Raw genomic sequence first — 21,990 nt, 5'->3', positions numbered from 1 at the left:
TAATTTATCTTTATTGTTGAAAATATTACAGATGTCCCCTTTTCCCCACTGATCCCCTCCATCCCACATCCACCCCACCCCCAGGCCTTCCCCATACCAATGTCTGTATCCATAGGTTATGCATATAAGCATGTAAGTTCTTTGATTAATCTCTCTCAACCCACTCCCCGACCCGTCTTCCCTCTGAGATCCTTGTTCCATGCTTCTATCTCTCTGGATCTATTTTGTCATCAGTTTATTTTATTCATTATATTCCACATATGAATGAGATCATGTGGTATTTGTCTTTCTCTTGACTGGTTTATTTCACTTAACATAATACTCTCCAGTTCCATCCATGCTGTCCCAAAGAGTAAGAGATCCTGCTTTTTTAGAGCTGCATAGTATTCCATGGTGCAAACGTACCATTCATCTACTGATGGGCACTTGGGCTGGTTCCAGACCTTAGCTATTGTAAATTGTGCTGCTATTCATTTTGAAGTCTATTTTGTCAGATATGAATATTGCTACCTCAGCTTTTTTTCATTTCCATGGAAAAATTTTTTCCATCCCTACTCTCTCATCTGGTGTGAGTCTTTTGTTCTGAGGCAGGTCTCTTGTAGACAGCATATATTTGGGTCATGTTTTCTTATCCATTCAGCCACCCCATGTCTTTTTATTGGGGCATTTAATCCATTTACATTTAAGGTTATTATTTATACTTATCCATTGCATTTTAATTCTTTATGCCTATGTTTTTCTCTCTCTCTCTATTCCTACTTCTAATTACAGCAGTTCCTTTAACATTTCCTGCAATGCTAGTTTAGTGGTGATAAACTCCTTGAGCCTTTTTCGGTCTGGAAAGCTATTTCACCATCTATCTTGAATGATAGTCTTGCTGGATAGAGTAGTCTTGGTTTCAGATCCCTGTTTTGCATTACCTTGAATACTTCATGCCATTCCCTTCTGGCCTGTAGAGTTTCTGAGAAGTCAGCTGAAAACCTTATGGGAGCACCTTTGTAGGTAACAGATTGCTTTTCTCTAGCTTCCTTTAAGATTCTCTCTTTGTCTTGAATTCCTGGCATTTTAATTATGATGTGTCTGGGAATGGGCCTCTCTGGATTCTTCTTGCTTGGGACTCTCTGTGCCTCCTGAACTTGTGTGACTTTTTCCTTGACCAGGTTAGGGAAGTTTTCTGCCATTATTTCTTCAAACAGGTTCTCTAACCCTTGCTTACTTTCTATGTCTTCTGGCACTCCTATAATGTGAAAATTGTGATATTTCATGTTGTCCCAAAGCTCCCTTAATGTCCTCCTGTTTTTTGTTTGTTCTTTTTGGATCCCTGATTGAGTGATTGTTTCTATCTTGTCTTCTAATTTGCTGATCTGATCCTCAGCTTCCTCTAATCCACTGTATATTCTTTCCAATGTATTCTTTATTTCTGCTGTGTCATTCTTCATTGCCTTCGTAGTTTCCATATCTTTTTTCATGCTGTTGAGCATCCTTACAATCAGTATTCTGAACTCTATATCTGAGAGATTGCTTATCTCCATTTCATTTGGCTCTTTTTCTTTTTCTTTCCTTTGGGGCTCGTTTTTCTGTCTCCCCATTTTGGCTACCTTTTTGGGTTGTTTCTGTGTATTAGGTAGATCTGCTAGGACCCTCAGTCTTTTTGGAGGGTCTCTGGTACAGGCCAATGTCAGATGCAGTTTGTGGCTGGCCCTGAGTACCCTGTTTGGAGCTATCAACAACCCCAGGCTTGAGGTCTCCTCTGTTGGGGCTGGGTGCATTTGGACAGGACCAATATGCACACCTAAGTCTGCTTTTCTAAGGCTGGGGTCCCGAAGCAGGTCAGGCAAAGACTCAAAGCACTTTGAGGCCTCTGCCTGCAGCTGATTAATCTGATTCTCTTAATGAGCCTCAGGCTGTAGAAACTCCTCTGGGTAGGGCAAGAGGCCTTCCAACAGGGTGAGGCAATTGCTTCCCTCCCCCAGGCAAAAGCAGCAAACTATCTGCCTGAGAAAGATGTATGGGGAAATGACTAGGCATAGGATTCCAAATGGATGCCTTTTGATCCCAATCTCCAGAGCCCACAATGCTAGGTTCTCCTCTCATAGCTCCTGTCCACTCTGCCCTCCCTCTGCTGGAGCCCAAGGTGAGTGGCTGCACAGGAAACTTGTGTGTTGGTTCTTAAAGAGGGTGCCTGCATTTCCAGCCACCTCTCCCTGGCAGACAAAAACCCAGCTGCTTTTCACAGCCAGAGGTTATGTGGGCACCTTTCTCAGTTCTGGTGCTCTGGGCTGGGAAGCCATGCCAGGGGTTTAGGCCCCAGAGTCCTCAGTGGGAACCCCCACAGCTGAGATCTCCCGAGACCCTCAGCTGCTGCCTGTGGGAGCCCAGCCAGCCCTCTTGCATCCACACTTCCTACCAGTCTCTATGTGGCCTCCACTTTTCCTCCTTGGTTACGAGAGTGCTCTCCAGCTCGTCTTCAGTTGCAGTTGATTATTCAAGATGTTTTTCTATATTTTTTAGTTGTAATTCCAGTTTAGTCCCGGAAGAGTGTCAGTGTAGCTTCCACTCAGTCTGCCACCATCTTTAATCCTCCCTCCCTACACTTTTTGAATGAATGAGTCCTCATTGTGGTTTTAATTTGCATCTCTCTGATGACACAAGTTTTACAAAATAAAAAGACGGGCTGAAAGTCTCTCTCGCTGGTTGAATGTCACTGAAAAGGGCAATTCTGGCTAATTAGGACAATGCTTTAACCAACTGACCTACCTGGCCAGGGCCTACTTCTGTTTAACAATTAACTTATTTCTAATATAACACACAGTAACAATGAGAGTAAAACAGTCTACTTACCCCACCCATTGTAATTCCATGAATAAATGCAACATAGGGTTTCTGGCAAGAATCTAAAAGAAATAAAGCTGTAATTAATTGCAATGTTTAAAATATTCTTCCCCCCCCCCCAAAAAAAATCACACGTTACATGAACTTTGAGTATTTTCCCAAGGAAATTTTTGCAAGAAGTATCAAGGTAAACTAAATGTATGGCTTGTAAAATGTTCTTAAAATGACAATCCATAAACATCCTGATCATCTGTTCATTATCATTTAACAACACTTCAATTTGAAACAAATAAAAGCTTTCTTTAATTCAGCTATTGAGAATTATAATTAACAATTGCCTTACAAGCGACTAATGTTTATATACACAGTTATAATTTAAAGAACATAATTTGTTTTCTTTACATCTAAAGTAGTAACTGGATACGAAGAGAAGTGTAGCATAAACTGGAAGTCAGAAGACCCAGAATATAGTCTCAGCCTTGTCATTAACTGGCAATTTAACTATATTCAATAGATATACTGGCATTAGAATAAATATACATATTTGGGTATGTGTGTATACACACACACACACACACACACACACACACACACACGTTATATGCATATTATAATGTGTATATCATATGTATAAAATACACAGATAAGTTTCCTCATCTCTTACATGACAAGACTTAATATGTGGCCTCGGAAGTCCCTTCCAGCTCAAAAATTCTATAAAATTTTACTTTGTTCCTTTCCTTTTTCCCCTCCCCAACCCCCCCATAGGGGGAATTGCTCACAACATAACAAAAATGTAAATCACTGAGCTTCTGTTACAGCTTGTTGCCTATGTTACTCCCTTACCAAAAACCAATATAAAACTGCAGTTTTGATCCATCTAGTAATTCTATAAATGTTCCCAATTTGCCAAATAGGCCACCAAAGCACAAATCTAATTTCATATTTGCAAGGACTTCCATGGCCCTCAATTTTGAACTATAATTCCCTAGACACTATGGAAATTTCTCCATTGATTAAAATGGAGATACATACACATACCATTTCAGTTATATATACATATACTTCAGATATAAAATATTAGAAGCTAATTGATGCAGGACATAAAGCCAGAGTTTGCCAAGTTCTTTATTGACTAAAATGTCATTGCAATGTACAGAAATATACCTTGAAGGCTTTCTCTCTGTACATTAACATTTTACCAAACTCTCTTTTCAAACCCCTTAGAGCTATTTTTTCCATCTCCTTTTATTTAGTATAGAACTACATTATCTAAAATAGTAGCCTCTAGCTAAATGCAGCTATTTAGATTTAAGTTACTTACTATTAAATAAAATTTAAACTTCAGTTTCTTGATCACACTAGGCTCATTTCAAGTGCTCATTACCTGCAGGTGGCTAGTGAATATCATACTGGGCAGCATAGACAGAATATTTTCGTCATTGCAGGAAGTCCTAATGGACAGTGCTGGTATAAGTTTTTAGAATGAAGATAACATTGTAAGTAAATTTTATATGTACAGTTTTAGACTTAAGAAGTGGGAAACGTCCATTCAATTTAGCTCACTGAGCTAAAGTGGGAAACAGCCTCTTCCCCCAACTCCTCCTTCAAAGATATAGGAATTCTACAAAAAAAATCAGTTTTAAATGTATATCCAAGTTCAAAGCCAAACAAGGAAATCCCCAGGTGCCAGAAACAAATATGAAACTCAAGTCAATAGCTGAATGGAAGTTACAGCCAACGAAGGCTGTGCCCACTTAGGGCACATACCAAGGTTGTGGTTTGCTCCCAGCTGGGGTACGTATGGAAGGCAACTGATGGATGTTTTTCTCTCTCTCCACCCCTTCCTCTCTCTAAAAATCAATGAAAGCATATCCTCAGGTAAGGATTTTAAAAAATAAATTACTGAATTATATACTCTATATGGGTGAATTTTATATGTAACTTATAATTAATAATTTTTAAGTTTTCTACATGAATAAACAGAGATATGCCACATTCATGGATGGGAAGAGTCAATATCAAAGATGTTAATTCCCCTCAAATTAATCTAAAATTCATTATCATTCTAATGAAAATCTCAATAGAATATTTTGTGGACTCAGACAAAATAATTCTAAAATTTGTATGGAAGATCAAAAGTCGAAGAGCAGCCAAGAAAATTCTAAAAGAAAACAAGGGCATATTGTCCTAGCACATAAAGACATACATTAAAGCTGTAATAATTTTGACACTGCAGTGTCACCATAAGTACAAACAAATAGATCGATGAACAAAGTAGCCCAGAAACAGACCGGAGTAATATATAAAAACTTGATATATGACAGAAGTATCATTAAAGTCAGTGAGGAAGGCATACACTTTTTAATAAAAGATATGGCAACATCTTGCTTTTTAGCTAGAATATAAAAGTTAGATGTCATCTGCAAAAAATGCCCAAGTACATTAAAAGACTTAGAGTATAAAGAAACAAAATATTCAAGCTATTAAAAAAAATTATGACAGAACATCTTAATAACCTCAGTGTTAAGTGCTTTTTTTCAATGCAAAAAAAGCAGAAATCACAAAGGAAAAGATTGGATACATTTCATCCCATCAAATAAAAACCTGTATATACCAAAAGATAACTTAAAGCAATAGACTGAGAGAAATGGACTTGTAATAGGTATAATCTATAAAAGTGAAGAATCCAGAATACATCAAGACCTACAAAGTCAGAAAGACAATAAACCCAATAGAAAGATGAACAAAGGATAAAACTGAAAATAAAATCTAAATGCTCAGTTAACCTAAGAAAACACCTACCTCGCCATTATCCAATGAAATACAGATTAAAACCCCAATAAAATATTAAACAAGCAAAGTTTACCAACAAAAAATGATGGAAAGGACAGGTAGAAAATCATGTCTTAGACTTTAGGAAAGAATCTGGAAACAAACTGAGGATGTATAAACTCTATGACCCACCCATTCTGCTTCTATTATTTTCTAGAGAAACTTTTGCACATGGTCATGAAGGGAGCATATATATAAAGGTATAATAATCTATACTAACTCTAAAAAAAATTGTATTTCAAATATCCATTAATGCAGAATAAATAACGTGCAATATATTCATAATATTGAATACTATGCAACAGTTACATTCCATGTTATTAAAAACTTAGGAAATAATATATACAGTAAAATAGTATTTATGTAAATTTCAAAAGCACAAAGTAATACTATTTTTGCTCATAAGTATGTGTTAAAAATACAGAGTATGGTCTAGGAGGAGAAACTACAAATTAACAACAATGGTAGCCTCTAGGGAGAGAAAGAAATGGCTCTGAAGAAAGCAGCAAAGCAGCCTGAACTACCATTTTAAAACTTGTAGAATTATATTTCTTTTATATAAATTGTAAAGCATCAAGCAAAAATAAAATACTGATGTCTGTTCATTCTGGGCTGGTGGGTACACAAGTACTTACTGTATTATTTCCTGTAATTTAACATTTGAAACACATGCTTCATAAAACTACTGCTTCACTTCCATCCAATGAAATCTGGAACATCAACTATAACGAAATTTTCATCCCAAAGTTCTTCAAGAATTGGGAAATGATACTTCATTTTACAGAGAAAACTGGGACCCAAGTTTTTTGTTTTCCAAGAACGCCAGCCATATGATCAGAATCATGTTTTCATATTGATTGAATGACAAATAGAAGGTAAGTATAGCCTACTAATATTAAAGTGTGAACTGTTTTGGAATGAGCAGTCAGAATAGTTTAATGAAATTTATTTATGCCTGGCACATAGTATATAAAAGATTAAATAAAAGTATCTATTGATTACATTTTTAATAATTCAAACTGTGCTGCTTTTCTTGATTCCATTTTCAAAGCTCTAAGCAAGGCACACATACCAATGGCATTGTTTAGCACATATTCTTCTCTGAAGAAATCTTGAGATATCTTCTTGTTTGCCTTTATAACTTCTGAGATGGTTACAAAAAAAAAAAAAAAGGATTATGAATTTTTAAAAAAAGTGTTTTCCAAATAGAGTCAACTAACATAAATTAAAAATATGTTGCCCATGCCACAGACATATTATATATAGTTAGCCCCAGATCCATAGTCCAATGTCAAACTTCAAGGCAAAATTTCTTAAGAACTTCTTACAAAGTGTTACACTTAAATTAGCAGTTATATATTGCTAAAAAATGCACTTTCTTTTTCCTGTTTTCAGTAGCATCTAAATCAACATTTGCTGGATATACATTTCCTTTGGTAATATCTTTTTTTTAATTTATCGATTTGAGAGAAGGAGAGAGAGAGAGAAACATTGTGTTTATGCATTCATTGGTTGACTCTTGTATGTGCCCTGACCAGGATCGAACTTGCAACCCTGGCGCATCAGGTTGATGCTCTAACAAACTGAGCTACCTGGCCAGGGTGGTAATATATATACAAAGTATACTATCCATACACACACAGAGAAATATATATATTCTATCTAGTTAAATATTTCTGCCACATTCATTCCACCACAAAACATTTATTGAGCATCCACCAAGTATCATGCACTGTTTTGGGTGCTGTAGTTAACAAGACAGCAATGTAAGATGGCTGACATGAAGTTCAGACTAATGAGAAAGAAGATTACTAAAACACAGTCTTAGTGCTATGCACACTATAAGGCTGAGTACTGTAGGAGCGTGAGCAGGAGAGGGGTAATTAAAAGGCTTCCCAGAAGACACAGTCTGAGCCAAGTTTGAACAATAGATAGGGATTTCCTAGAAAGTGACGGGGGGAAAAGTTTTGAGTAGAGAAAGGAGTACCTACAAAGGCACATAGGCAAGAAAGAATAAAATCAAGAAATAAGTAGTTTAAAAGACTGAAGGAAGAAGGTAAAAGGTGAAGCAAGAGAGGTAAATGAAGCAGTAATATCCTTATTTATTAATATAAAAGGAAATATATCTTCTCAAAGGTGCTGCTACAGCATACTACTGCCTGGCTTAATGAAAATGTGCACAGTAAATATCTGAATTATAAATACTATCAAATGGTTTCATTTCTATTTCAATTGTCTATTTTCCAAAGCTCACATCTACTGTATTCTTACTGCAGTCAATTCTCTTCCACGTATATACTGCAAGCTCATATGCCTTTTCCTGTCTTTAAGTCCTCTGAGAATTATCTTCTAAAATACAAATTAAATGTATAGTATATATGTGTTTCTTCTGTTATGGGAAAGTTACACAAAAATTGTTGACTATTTATAGTTTTTGTTTTGTTTTTTCAAATATATCTTTATTGATTTTCAGACAGAGGAAGGGAGAGGGAGAGAGTGAGATCAAAACATCAGTGATGAGAGTCCCCCTACTGGGGATCAAGCCCACAGCCCTGGCATGTGCCCTGACGAGGAATCGAACCTCAATCTCCTGGATCCTAGGTTGATGCTCAACCGCTGAGCTACACCTAGCCAGGCTATTTATAGTTTTAAATTCACTCTAACACTCTAATATCTTCCTTTAAAATGTTCCAAATTTGACTTCTTTTCATGGTTTTTAAAAGAAAATTTTAAGATCTTTTGTCATTTTGAAGCTTTCCCTGATATATGCCCCACAAAAAACTCTCATCTATTGTTTTTATTCAGTCCTTACCACTACTTACCAATTCTAAAATGAAAGTAGTATAAATTGTATTGCATGTTGAAGCTCTTTTACCTCAAAATTCTTCTTAGATTTCCTTCTAATCTTATTCTTATCAATTATTTTCATATAAAGTAAAATTAAATGACATTCGTATCATTTTAAAAATTTTTTCTGAGTGCCCACTTATCGTCTTGAACTATGATCTTTAAAGAAGCTAAATTACCTGGAATTGAAATCCACTGCTTTATTTCACATAAACTAGAATAATTCTAGAATTTCTAACTGTATTTCCAAACATCAATATAAAGTTAGGTCTTTAGACAAAAATAGCTCACAGTCAGAAGAAACTGAAGTCAATACATAAGGCTCTGCCTATCTTTAAATTGACAAGTTAACTACATGAGAATATATTAACTTTAAAACAAAAGAATTTCTATAAAGTAACACAAATTATGAAGTACTAGAGAAACTTGTTAATATTTTATCAGTTCTCTTGAGGGGAAAAAGCGTTAGGTGAGAGGAAAAAAAGTTTTTACCTATGATATCACCCCCAGCACAGAAAGCCTTTCCACCAACTCCCTTTATCATGATCAGGAAAGTTTCGGGATCTTGTTCCCACTTCTAAAAAGAAGATGGTATAAGCACATTATGACTACAAACATTAAAGATATATCCACTTGCACAGATACAAATATATACATACATATATGTGTATAGACATATAGTATATGGATATAATACTTTAGCCCCACCCTGTAATATATGTCCATATATAATATACAGCATAACCTTTATAAAGCATATCCAGAAGAATGGATCCTAACTTCATCTTTTCTGACATAAATTAGAGGCTATTCCAATAAAAGCTGCTAGATGAATACATTTTGTGATCCAAATTTCGTGATGGCATCTGAAATCTTTGCTATGACAACTTTTAGACAAAGGTAAAAAAAAAAGGGGGGGGGGCTTAATAATACTACGTGTTACATAAGCTTAGAAATCTGGTGAACAAATCAATCCAAAGACTGTTGATAAACAGAGCAATAACCTTTCTACTGTGGTGATACAGGGCTCTATCCTACTGACAAATTTGTAAATAACAGAGTGAAAACACATAGATCAAATCTGAAAGTGCTTTGGGGTCAGTAAGGCCAGCTAAAAATTAAGTAGGATGAAAGAATCAAGAGCCAATGTAAACTGAAAAGACTAGAACAATGGACCAATAAAAAATTAGTAATCTAGAGACAGAAAAATTAACAGGGGCTCTATAAATTCTACACTTGAGAATAAAAATATAAATGCACAAGGAAGAGATATAGCTGGACAGTTGTGGTTGTCCAAAAGGTTAATGTAATACTGGACTACACTAGTAGAAATAGAGCATTCTAACATGGAAGTTTCTTTTTTCTTCCATTCTGGTCCAATTCTAAGCTGGAATACGTGGCTTATTTCTCTAATACACTTAAGGATATACTATAAAGTATTCCAAACAGACACAGCAAAATGGAAGAGAGATTCATCAAATGAAGAATTAAGAAATAGGTGACTAGGGGAGAACTAGAATGTGCATAACACCTATGTGGCTGACCGTATTAGATACACTATTTTACTCATCTCCACAACAATCCTATGAAATATTATCATCCCTATTCCACAGCTCAGGAAAGTGAGATACAAAGTGATTAGCACTCCCAATCTACACAGTTAATAAAAAGAAACCCAAGTTTCAAACACAAGTAGTCAAAATTTAAGTTATGATTTTTCACTGCACCTGCAGTTAATTTAGAAAAGCTTATGACCTTCTCTAATAAAGGCTGGCCAAGCAGTTAAAAAAGTTGTCTTCAAATCAAAAAGCTGCTATCAGGTGGAAGCAGATTAGATTTGTACATTCATACCCCTGAAGCAGAACCAGTATCACTAGTTAAAAGGTCACAGAAATAAAGAGTGGCAGAACACAAGAAGAAACTCAGAGCTATGTAGAAGTGGAAGGGGCTATCTCATGAGACAATGACCTCCCTGTCACTAGGAGTGCTTCAGGTTAACTACATAGGGAAAGCACTAAAGACTCAAGAATCAAAGGAGCTTGGGCGCTGATCCCACATAGTCCAATGATTCTATGGGAAAGAATGCCAGAAATGTAATACTAAGATATACTTTTAAAATAATACATATAATTGCTTTAAGAAAATTACAAACCTTTAGCTGTGGATAAATCTGCCGAATCATATTAAGAGTCAGTGCATTTAGGGCCTTTGGTCTGTTTAGTGTTATTACTCCTGCACAACCTTTTCTTTCCAATAGTACTTCTCCTGCTGCATCTGTGTGGCTGGACAGTCTCTGTGTAAACAAATAATAACTTTACAATAAAACTCATTAAGTTTCTGTCACAAGCCAACATCAAAACATACATCAAATACAAATCATCCACACGTTTATGGTAACTAATCAAATGGATAACTAAGTACATCTGACAAGATTTCTAAAGTTATTTAAATTCCAAAATGAACTATATATACCTCTTAAGTCTTTTAATTTTTATTTCTAAGTGAACTGAGTCAACGTGTACTATAAAATTCTCTTAAATCTTTTCATTTATTACTGTATACCAAGCAATTTATTAGGTACTTAGAAAGCAAAGATGAATAGAGAAGGCAAATAATTCAGACTACAGTAGCTACCAATAGCTTGAAAAAAGGTGGTATTTGAGCTGGGCTTCATGTATGCCAAGAAAAAGGGGGGTGAGAATCCTAGAGAATAGAACACATAAAAACATAGCAATGAATATTTGAAAATATTAAGATGTTAAACCTGAGCAGAATAAAGGCTTGTTGAAGAAGTGAGTGATGGGAAAGCAGGAAGAATGAGTAGTGTGAAGCCAGATTATAAAATGACATACTTACATGTCATATAGTTGTGAAGAACTTACCTATATGCTTACGTAAGGGGCCTCACACACCATAACTTAATCATCAGGTCTCACTGCTCATGTAATATACTACTGACTAATATAACACCTGAAGATAACATGTTTCAAACTACATAGCAATTTCCCAGGTCTCAGCTATACACAACTACCAGGACTAATGGCACCACCTGCTTAACATATTCCTCTAAGGACAGTGCCTTAAATTTCACATGGGAACAATGTACAATATAAAACTGAGAGTCAGCCTAAACTGGAAATTTTGAACTGGAGAATGCATCCTTATTAACAAAAATCTAATAAAGTCCTGCCCAGAGTAGTTTCTACAGCCTGAGGCTCATTAGGAGAATCAGATTAATCAGCTGCAGGCAGAGGCAGACCTCAGGGTGCTTTGAGTCTTTGCCTGATCTGCTTCGGGACCTGGGCCTTGGAAAAGCAGACTTAGGTGTGCATATTGGTCCTGTCCAAATGCACCCAGCCCCGGCAGAGGAGACCTCAAGCCTGGGGTTGATGATAGCTCCAAACAGGGTACTCAGGGCCAGCCACAAACTGCATCTGACATTGGCCTGTACCAGAGACCCTCCAAAAAGACTGAGGGTCCTAGCAGATCTACCTAATACACAGAAACAACCCAAAAAGGTAGCCAAAATGGGGAGACAGAAAAACGAGCCCCAAAGGAAAGAACAAGAGAAGTCTCCAGAAAAAGAACTAAATGAAATGGAGATAAGCAATCTCTCAGATATAGAGTTCAGAATACTGATTGTAAGGATGCTCAACAGCATGAAAAAAGATATGGAAACTATGAAGGCAATGAAGAATGACATAGCAGAAATAAAGAATACACTGGAAGAAATAAACAGCAGATTAGAGGAAGCTGAGGATTGGATCAGTGAATCAGAAGACAAGATAGAAACAATAACTCAATCAGAGACCCCCCCCCAAAAAAACAATTAAAAAACAGGAAGACAGTAAAGGAGCTTTGGGACAATACGAAATGTAACAATATTTGCATTATAGGAGTGCCAGAAGACATAGAAAGTAAGCAAGGGTTAGAGAACCTATTTGAAGAAATAATGGCAGAAAACTTCCCTAACCTGGTCAAGGAAAAAGTCACACAAGTTCAGGAGGCACAGAGAGTCCCAAGCAAGAAGAATCCAGAGAGGCCCATTCCCAGACACATCATAATTAAAATGCCAGGAATTCAAGACAAAGAGAGAATCTTAAAGGAAGCTAGAGAAAAGCAATCTATTACCTACAAAGGTGCTCCCATAAGGCTTTCAGCTGACTTCTCAGAAACTCTACAGGCCAGAAGGGAATGGCATGAAGTATTCAAGGTAATGCAAAACAGGGATCTGAAACCAAGACTACTCTATCCAGCAAGACTATCATTCAAGATAGATGGTGAAATAAAGAGCTTCCCAGACACAAAAAAAAAAAGGCTAAGAGACATTATCACTACAAAAACAGCATTATGAGAAATGTTAAAGGGACAGATATAATTAGAAGTAGAAATAAAGATAATGAGAAACATAAGCATAAAGAAACGAAATGGCAATAGGTAAGTATCTTTCAATAATAATCTTAAATGTAAATGGATTAAATGCCCTAAGAAAAAGATATAGGGTGGCTGAATGGATAAGAAAACATGACCCTAATATATGCTGTCTACAAGAGACCTGCCTCAGAACAAAAGACTCACACAGGATGAGAGTGAAGGGATGGAAAAAAATTTTCCATGCAAATGGGAATGAAAAAAAGCTGGGGTAGCAATACTTGTCTGACAAAATAGACTTCAAAATGAAGATCATAATGAGAGACAAGAAAGGTCATTACATAATACTAAAGGATCAATCCAACAAGAGGATATAACCCTGATTAATATATATGCACCCAATATAGGAGTACCTAAATTTATAAAAAATACTTCTAGAGGACTTTAAGGGAGAGATCAACAGCAATGCAGTCATACTAGGGGACTTTAACACCCCACTGGCTACACTGGATAAGTCTTCCAAACAAAAAATCAACAAGGAAACAGTGACCCTAAAGGACACACTAGATCAGATGGATTTAATTGACATTTACAGAACATTCTACTCCAAAGCTGCAAAATATACATTCTTCTCAACTGCACACGGGACATTCTCAAAGACAGATCACATGTTAGGACACAAAACAAGTCTCTACAAGTTCAGGAAGACTGAAATATCAAGCATCTTCTCGGATCACAGTGGCATGAAATTAGAAATGAACTACAATAAAAACACTAAAAGACATTTAAACAAATGGAGGTCGAAAAGCATGTTTTTAAACAATGAATGGGTTGCCAAAGAGATCAAGAAAGAAATAAAAAACTTCCTGGAAACAAATGAAAATGAACACACAACAACTCCAAATCTATGGGACACAATGAAAGCAATCCTGAGAGGGAAGTTCACAGCACTATAAGCCTACCTCAAAAAACAAGAAAAACTTCTAATAGACTCTCTAACCCTACAACTTAAAAACTTAGAAAGAGAACAAGAAAAGCCCAAAGTAATTAGAAAGAAAAATAATATCAGAGCAGAAATAAATGACATAGATACTGAAAAAATGATACAAAATATCAATGAAACCAAGAGCTGGCTCTTTGAAAATATAAACAAGATTGATGAACCTTTAGCCAGACTCGCCAAGAAACAAAGACGAAGACCCAAATAAACAAAGTCAGAAATGAAGGTGGTGAAATAACAATGGACCCAACAGAAATACAAAGGACTGTAAGAAAATACTATGAATAACTAACTATATGCCACCAAGCTGGAAACTGGATGAAATGGATAAATTCCTAGAAAAATACAACCTTCCAAAACTCAATTAGGAAGAGTCAGAAAGTCTAAATAGGCCGATAACTGCTGATGAAATTGAAGCAGTAATCAAAGGGCTCCCAGCCCTGGCCCAGATGGCTTCATAGGTAGGGGAGTTTTACTAAACACTCAAAGAAGAATTAATACCTATCCTCCTCAAACTATTTCAAAAAATCCAAGAGAAAGGAACACTTCCAAACTGTTTATACGAGGTCAGCATCAGCCTAATTCCAAACCCAGATAAAGACACTACAAAGAAAGAGAATTACAGGTCAATATCCCTGATGAACATAGATGCTAAAATCCTCAACTAAATATTAGCATATCGGATCCAGCAATATGTTAAAAAGATCATTCACCATGACCAAATGGGATTTATTCCAGGGATGCAAGGCTGGTACAATATTTGCAAATGAATAAACGTGATACATCACATAAACAAACTGAAAGACAATCACATGATCATATCAATAGATGCAGAAAAAGCATTCGACAAAACCCAACACCCATTTTTTATAAAAACTCTCAGCAAAGTAGGAATAGAGGGATCATACCTCAACATAATAAAGGCCATATATGACAAACCTACAGCCAACATCACACTCAATGGGCAAAAACTAAAACCATTTCCCCTAAGAACAGAAATAAGACAGGGGTGTCCACTTTCACCACTCTTATTCAACATAGTATTGGAAGTCCTAGCCACAGCAATCAGACAAGAAGAAAACATAAAAGGGATCCAAATTGGAAAGGAGGAAACAAAACTGTCATTATTTGCAGATGACATGATATTGTACATAGAAAATCCTAAAGACTCCACCAAAAAACTACTAGATTTAATAAATGAATTCAGCAAGGTAGCAGGATACAAAATTAACATGCAGAAATCAATGCCATTTTTATACACCAATAATGAACTCTCAGAAAGAGAAACTAAAAAAAATCCCATTTATCGCTGCAATTAAAAAAATAAGATAACTAGGAATATACTTAACCAAAGATAAAAAATACCTGTACTTGGAAAACTACAGGACACTGGAAAAAGAAATAAAGATATAAACAAATGGAAAAATATACCATGTTCATGGACTGGAAGAATTAACATCATTTAAATGTTCATACTACCCAAAGCAATCTATAAATTCAATGCAATCCCTATTAAAATACCAACAGCATATTTCACGAATCTAGAACAAACACTTCGAAAATTTATATGGAATCAAAAAACACCCCGAATAGCCATGGCAATCTTGAGAAAGAAGAACAAAGTTAGAGGGATCACAGTATCAGATATCAAGTTACACTACAAAGTCACTGTAATCAAAATAGCCTGGTACTGGCACAAGAACAGACATACAGATCAGTGGAACAGAACAGAGAACTCAGAAATTGACCCATGCCATTATGGTCAATTAATATTTGACAAAGAAGGCAACATACAATGGAGTAAAGACAGTATCTTCAATAAATGGTGCTGGGAAAACTGGACAGATACATGCAAAAAAAATGAAACTAGACCACCAACTTACACCATACACAAAAGTTAATTCAAAATGGATAAAAGACTTAAATATAAGACATGAAACCATAAAAATCCTAGAGGAAAACATAGGCAGCAAAATCTCAGACACCTCTCCTAGCAATATGTTTGCTGATACATCTTCTAGGGCAAGAGAAATGAAAGAGAAAATAAACAAATGAGACTATATCAAAGTAAAAAGCTTCTGCACAGCAAAAGAAACCATCAACAAAACGAAAAGGGAGCCCAGTGTATGGGAGAACATATTTGCCAACAACACATCTGATAAAGGGTTAATTTCCAAAATATATAAGGAACTCATACAACTTAACAAAAGGACGACAAACAATCCAATTAAAAAATGGGCAAAGGACCTAAAATAGACACTTCTCCAAAGACAACATACAGATGGCCAAGAGACATATGAAAAAACGCTCAACATCACTAATCATTGGAGAGATGCAAATTAAAACCACAATGAGGTATCATGCCACACCTGTCAAAATGACTACCATCAACAAGTTAACGAACTACAAGTGCTGGCAAGGGTGTGGAGAAAAGGGCACCCGAGTACACTGCTGGTGGGAATGCAGACTGATGCAGCCACTATGGAAAGCAGTATGGAGTTTCCTCAAAAGATTAAAAATGGACATGCCATTTGACCCAGTGATTCCACTTCTAGGAATATATCCTAAGAAACCCAAACACCAATCACAAAGATCTTATGCACCCCTATGTTCATAGCAGCGCAATTTACAATAGCTAAGATCTGGAAACAGCCCAAGTGCCCATCAGTAGATGAGTGGATAAAAAAGCTGTGGCACATTTACACCATGGAAAACTATGCAGCTGTTAAAAAGAAGGATCTCGTACCCTTTGGGACAGCATGGATAGACCTGGAGAGTATTATGCTAAGTGAAATAAACCAATCAGAGAAAGACAAGTACCACATGATCTCACTTATATGTGGAATATAATAAACAAAATAAACTGATGAACAAAATGGATCCAGGGACATAGAAGCATGGAACAGGCTGAAGGATCTCAGAGGGAAGGTGAGGAGGGGGAAGTGGGTGGGGAGAGATTAATCGAAGAACTTATATGTTTATAAGCATAACCCATGGACACAGAAACTGGTCTGGGGAAGGCCCGGGGATGGGATGGATGCGGGGTGGGATGGATGTGGGGTGGAGGGGATCAGTGGGAACAAAAAGGAGACATCTATAATATTTTCAACAATAAAGATGCTGAAACAAAAGGGAAGGAAGGAGGGAGGGAGGGAGGGAGGCAGGGAGGGAGGGAGGCAGGGAGGGAGGGAGGCAGGGAGGGAGGGAGGCAGGGAGGGAGAGGGAAAGAGACAGCTACCTTTCCATATGCTGTTATGGAACAATCAATGCAGACATGCTCCCCACCGTGTAAATGTATGCATACAAATTTATGTAAAGACTGTATCTCTAGATGAATACACAAGACACTGCTAAAATGGTTGCTTCCAGGAAAGAGAATTGGGCACCTGAGAGAGAAGGGTGGAAAGACTTTTTACTGTATGGCCCCTTTGAACTTTTGCATCATATGTATTTACTACGTATTTGAAACCATATTTTAATTAATTTTTTAAAGTGATAAGTTAGGTTTAAAAGATACTGAGTTATATGACTTAGAAAAATATATTTTTCATTTTCTTACCTTACTGGTAATAAAAAAAATTTTTTCGCAAAAGAAAACTATACACAAAAATCACAAAAGAAGCAAGACTTTCAAATGTTGTTTCATTTTCTGTAATGTTAAAGAAACCCATCTGACAAGTTTGCTGACCAGCTAGAGGAGAATAGTTCTAAATACATATATAATCCAGAATATAGGGCAATACAACTTATGTCAAAAACACAACTGCAGTAGTTACAAAACTGATAACAAATAACCTTACAAAGTAAAAGCATTTACAGGGGAAAGTATAAATGGAAAGCAATTTGGCAAAGTGTATGAAGAATCTTTTAAATGTTCTTACTTTAGAAATTCATACTAAAAAAATAAGCAGAAATCTAGGGAAATAGTTATACTATAATATAATGTGTTAAAACATGCACACATAAACAGAAAAAAGTGGCACTATATATAAAAATTATAAACAATGATTTGGGGTCACCTTCTTTGTGATTTTATATGTTTTTCAAATTTTCTACCATAAGCATAATGAATATTTGGTTTACTCAAGAGTGTCTTGCCCGGCCAGCATGGCTCAGCAGTTGAACATGGACCTATGATCTAGGAGATCAAGGTTCGACTCCCAGTCAGGGTACATGCTCAGGTTGTGGGCTTGATTCCCAGTAGGGGGCGTGCAGGAGGCAGCCAATCAATGACTCTCATTATTGATGTTTCTATCTCTCTTTCCCTTCCTCTCTCTGAAATCAATAAAGATATTTTTTTAATAAAAAAAGTATCTCAAAGAATGTTTGCCACAATTATTTATAATATCAAAAATACACATTTAATTTATGGTACTCATAATTTAGTTATGATACTCATGACAATACTGTACAGCTACTGGTAAACATGTTTGAATATGATTGTATATAAGTTTCATAATACAATGTTAATTGAAAAAGAAGGGTAAAAAACAGGTAATATACAGGAGATAAAAGTCAGAAAGAAATATATCAAACTGTTTAGTGAGTAGACTTGATTAGGTAGGACCATTGGTTATTTTCATTTTCCTCATTGTACTACGCTTTATTTCTAAATTTTCAGCAGTGATCTTGCCCAGAATTTTTTTAAAGATTTTTTTTAATTGATTTTTAGAGAGAAAGGAATGGAGAGGGAGAGAAACATTGACATGAGAGTGATACAACATGGTTTACTGAATATTTTAAGCCCACTGTTGAGATCTACTGCTCAGAAAAAAAGATTTATTTTAAAATATTACTGCTCATTGACAATGCACCTGGGTCACCCAAGAGCTCTGATGGAGATATACAACAAGTACTGATTATAAAATTGGGGACCATGGTATACCAAGGTCAAAGACACCTGCCAGTATTTCTCTACTTCCCAAACAATGACATTTTAAGTTATACATCATAATCTAATAATGCCAGCAAAACAAAGTCCAAACTTACCAAATGTTGCAGTATGATATTAGTCCTTTTGAATGAATTAAACCTGAAACAAATGTAGAACACAATGAACATAGTAATATGAGTAGTCACGTTTCAATGTATAAATACTATATTCCCCTTTGCTTTAGCCTCTTCTAAAATGTAATAGAACAAAAAGTTTTTTTAAAAAAAAAGGTTTAGATAGAAGAAGGTATGGAGGATAAATGGTGATAAAGGGAGTCTTGACTTGAGGTGGTGAACACACGGTACAATATACAGATAATGTATTATAGAATTGTACACCTGAAACATGTAATTTTATTAAACAATGTCACAACAATAAATTCAAAAGAAAAAAGAAAAAAAAAGGTTTAACTCTCATTCATTGCTGGTAGAAACAAATAGAACAGCCACTTTGTAAGACAGTTTGGCAGTTTCTTACAAAACTAAACATACTCTACTATATGACCCAGCAATTGCACTCCCTGATATTTACCCAAATGAGTTGAAAACTTATTTCCACAATGAAACTGGCACCTGAAAGTTTATGGTAGCTTTATTCATAATAACCTAAACATGGATGTAACCAAGGGATCCTTTAATAGATGAAAGAATAAAGAGACTGTGGTATATCTAAAAAGTAGAGTATTATGCAGCAATAAAAAGACCAGCTATCATTCCACAAAAAGACACGAAGGAAGCTTAAATTCATACTGTTAAGTGAAAGAAGCCTTTCTGAAAAGGATATGTACTGTATGAGACTATGGAGACAATAAAAAAAATCAATGGTTCCCCTGGTTTGTGTGGCTCAGTTGGTTGGGCATTGTCCCATGCAACAAAAGGTTGCGGGTTCGATTCCTGATCAGGGCACATGCCCAGGTGGCGGGCTCGATCCACAGTAAGAGGTGTGCAGGAGGCAGCCAATCAACATTCTGCTCTCATATTGATGTTTCTCTCTCTCTTCCTCTCCCTTCCACTCTCAGAGTCTAAAAAAAAAAATCAATAAAAATTAAAAAAACAAAACAAAGATCAGTGATTGCCAGAAAAAGGGAAGAATAAGTGGAATACATGGGATGTTTAGAACAGTGAAATTAGTCTGTATAATTGCAATGGTAGAGAAAGTACCTTACTTTTAAATGAAACCATGATTTAACTCATCCACTAGGACCCACTGTTAAATTGATTTAGAAAAATGTTTCTCTGTATCCACATACACCCAGGTGTCCAGCAGCAAACATTTCATCGCCACTAGAATATTGACTCATTCACCAGAAAGGAGGAATTCAGTGAGGAATTTGAGTTAGTCTTGGCTCCTTCACTTTTCTAACCTAGGTCAAATTTAATTCCCAAATACATACTGAACAGAGGAAAACAGGCATCGTAGAAGGAACCCCTGACCTGCAATTTAGTTTTGTTTGCTTTTTGTAACTTATGTTAGAACTGTGAGGGCTAGAAATACCAAAAGGAACAAAAAGTAAGTGACCCTGCAATTGTGAACTTTGCCAAAGCCACAAGGCAAGATCCTAACCTACAACTATCTCATTGGTCCCTATCTCAAGGCTGTGAGTGTGGTGACTTCAGAGTACCCATTGGACCAGGGCCAACCATAGGATGGACAGAAAGTAGACCACCTGGAGCAAGTCCCAGGTATCTTCCCAAAAAAAGAAATTGGGTGACACAACTGGAGCTCAAGAAGTAAGGCATCACTCAACCATTAACAAGAAGTGTGGAAAACAGACCTTGTTCCAATGACTCTAGAGGACAATGTCGATCTCAACTTACAGATTCCCAAAGGGTATCAACACACACTCTTTTGTGGAACAAAGTGGAGAGTATGGGATACTGTGGGACATGTGACCCAGCAGCATGTCTCTCAAGGCATTTACCATTTTCTCCTTCGTACTACAGTCATGGATCCAAGGTTTTGGAGATGCCCAAGGTTGAGTGATGAAAATCTGGGATGTGTATGTCTTCTTCCCCTCCACCAGATGACAATTTTGAAGCCAACAGGAAGGAAAGAGAAGACCATAAATTCAGAATTAATTGGGGACTCTGAATACTCAAATATGAGTAATAATTGGAACAAACAGAAGTAATATGATTACATAAAATCTGGCAAAGGAACTTAGCTGTAGTTTGGCTTGTTTTCTGTTTTGGTCCAGAGATTTTTGTGACCTATGAAAGCAGTGCTTAGTGAGTTACACTTGCATTTGGTCAGTTTTTATTAACTTCCTCTGAGTGAAATAAAATTCTGTCTCACAAATAAAACTGGGCCTTGAAGCTAGATCTGTTTCTCGCTGTTTACTCTCTCTGTTGCAGACAGTATTTAAACTGTTACATAACACTTGCCAATGTGGCAGCACGGTCTTTAACCTTGAGCTGGCATTTAGGTAATTATCTCACTAAGGAATCCAAAGTTTTCTGATTTAAAGAATTAGCACTTACATTTTTTGCTACTTAAAACAACTTCCAAAATGATAAAATTAAGTTTAAAAAATTTTTAGAAATGGTGCTACAGGGTAAGTATAGTTCAGATTTTAAACGTCTATATGAAAACCCTATTTAAAAGCCATCCCTAAATAAGCTAGGATCTGTCACTTCAGTTTAATTTTAATGAAGTATTGATTTTAATGACAACTTATCTGTGTTTTGGAATCATCTGGGGGCACTTCAAACAAAATACCTATGCCTGTGTCCCACTTCCAGAGTTTATGATTTAATTGGTCTTGGATGTGAGCTGGAACGTGGAATGTTTGCAAGTCTCCAGGTGATTCTAATGTGCATACAAGTTGTGAAGTCACTAGACAAGTATATTTTACTTGTGGCAAAGCATGTTCAAAATATGCCAATTAACAAATTAGTGCTTTCCCCCACCCCTTTTTTTAGTAGTATTGATTAAGTTAAATGTAATGTAAAAGGAAAGTAATATAAATTCTGTAAAGTAAGTTGAATTACAAATATTTTTATAAATTCAGTCATCTAAGACATGCTTACAAGTGGTAATGATAGTCATACTGCCCTTTCTTTCAAATGCCTCACCTAAACTACTGCCCCTCAAATAATCTCAAAGTAGCCTTGAAAAATTAATAAACTGGCACGTTTTCAGTTCCATCAAATAGTATATCTATCTACACATG

General features: G+C 36.1%; 1 protein-coding gene across 8 annotated transcripts in view; it reads right to left on the bottom strand.

Annotated features, from left to right (window-relative positions):
• HIBCH (3-hydroxyisobutyryl-CoA hydrolase) overlaps positions 1–21,990 on the bottom strand; it is a 54,952-nt gene that overhangs the window by 29,590 nt on the left and 3,372 nt on the right. For 3 of the 8 annotated variants that reach the window (XR_001603393.2, XM_016215878.2, XM_016215693.2), the window contains exons 1-6: positions 20,740–21,118; positions 18,875–18,917; positions 10,667–10,807; positions 9,007–9,091; positions 6,740–6,811; positions 2,842–2,894 (exon numbers count right to left, since the gene is read on the bottom strand). Coding sequence is in view for 7 of the 8 variants with exons in the window: in XM_016215878.2 (XP_016071364.2) it covers positions 2,842–2,894; positions 6,740–6,811; positions 9,007–9,091; positions 10,667–10,807; positions 18,875–18,917; positions 20,740–20,882 (537 nt within the window). In the remaining variant the exon portion in view is untranslated. Of the gene's footprint in view, positions 1–2,841; positions 2,895–6,739; positions 6,812–9,006; positions 9,092–10,666; positions 10,808–18,874; positions 18,918–20,739; positions 21,119–21,990 lie in introns of those variants that run through there. The other 5 variants (XM_087819702.1, XM_087819705.1, XM_016215762.2 and 2 more) reach the window with 5 other exon arrangements.

This window comes from Miniopterus natalensis, chromosome 8 (assembly GCF_054644295.1).
Source record: "Miniopterus natalensis isolate mMinNat1 chromosome 8, mMinNat1.hap1, whole genome shotgun sequence".
In the NCBI taxonomy this organism is placed as follows: Eukaryota; Metazoa; Chordata; class Mammalia; order Chiroptera; family Miniopteridae; genus Miniopterus; species Miniopterus natalensis.
Note: the sequence above shows the minus strand (reverse complement) of the source record. Positions and strands in the feature narration are given on the sequence as shown.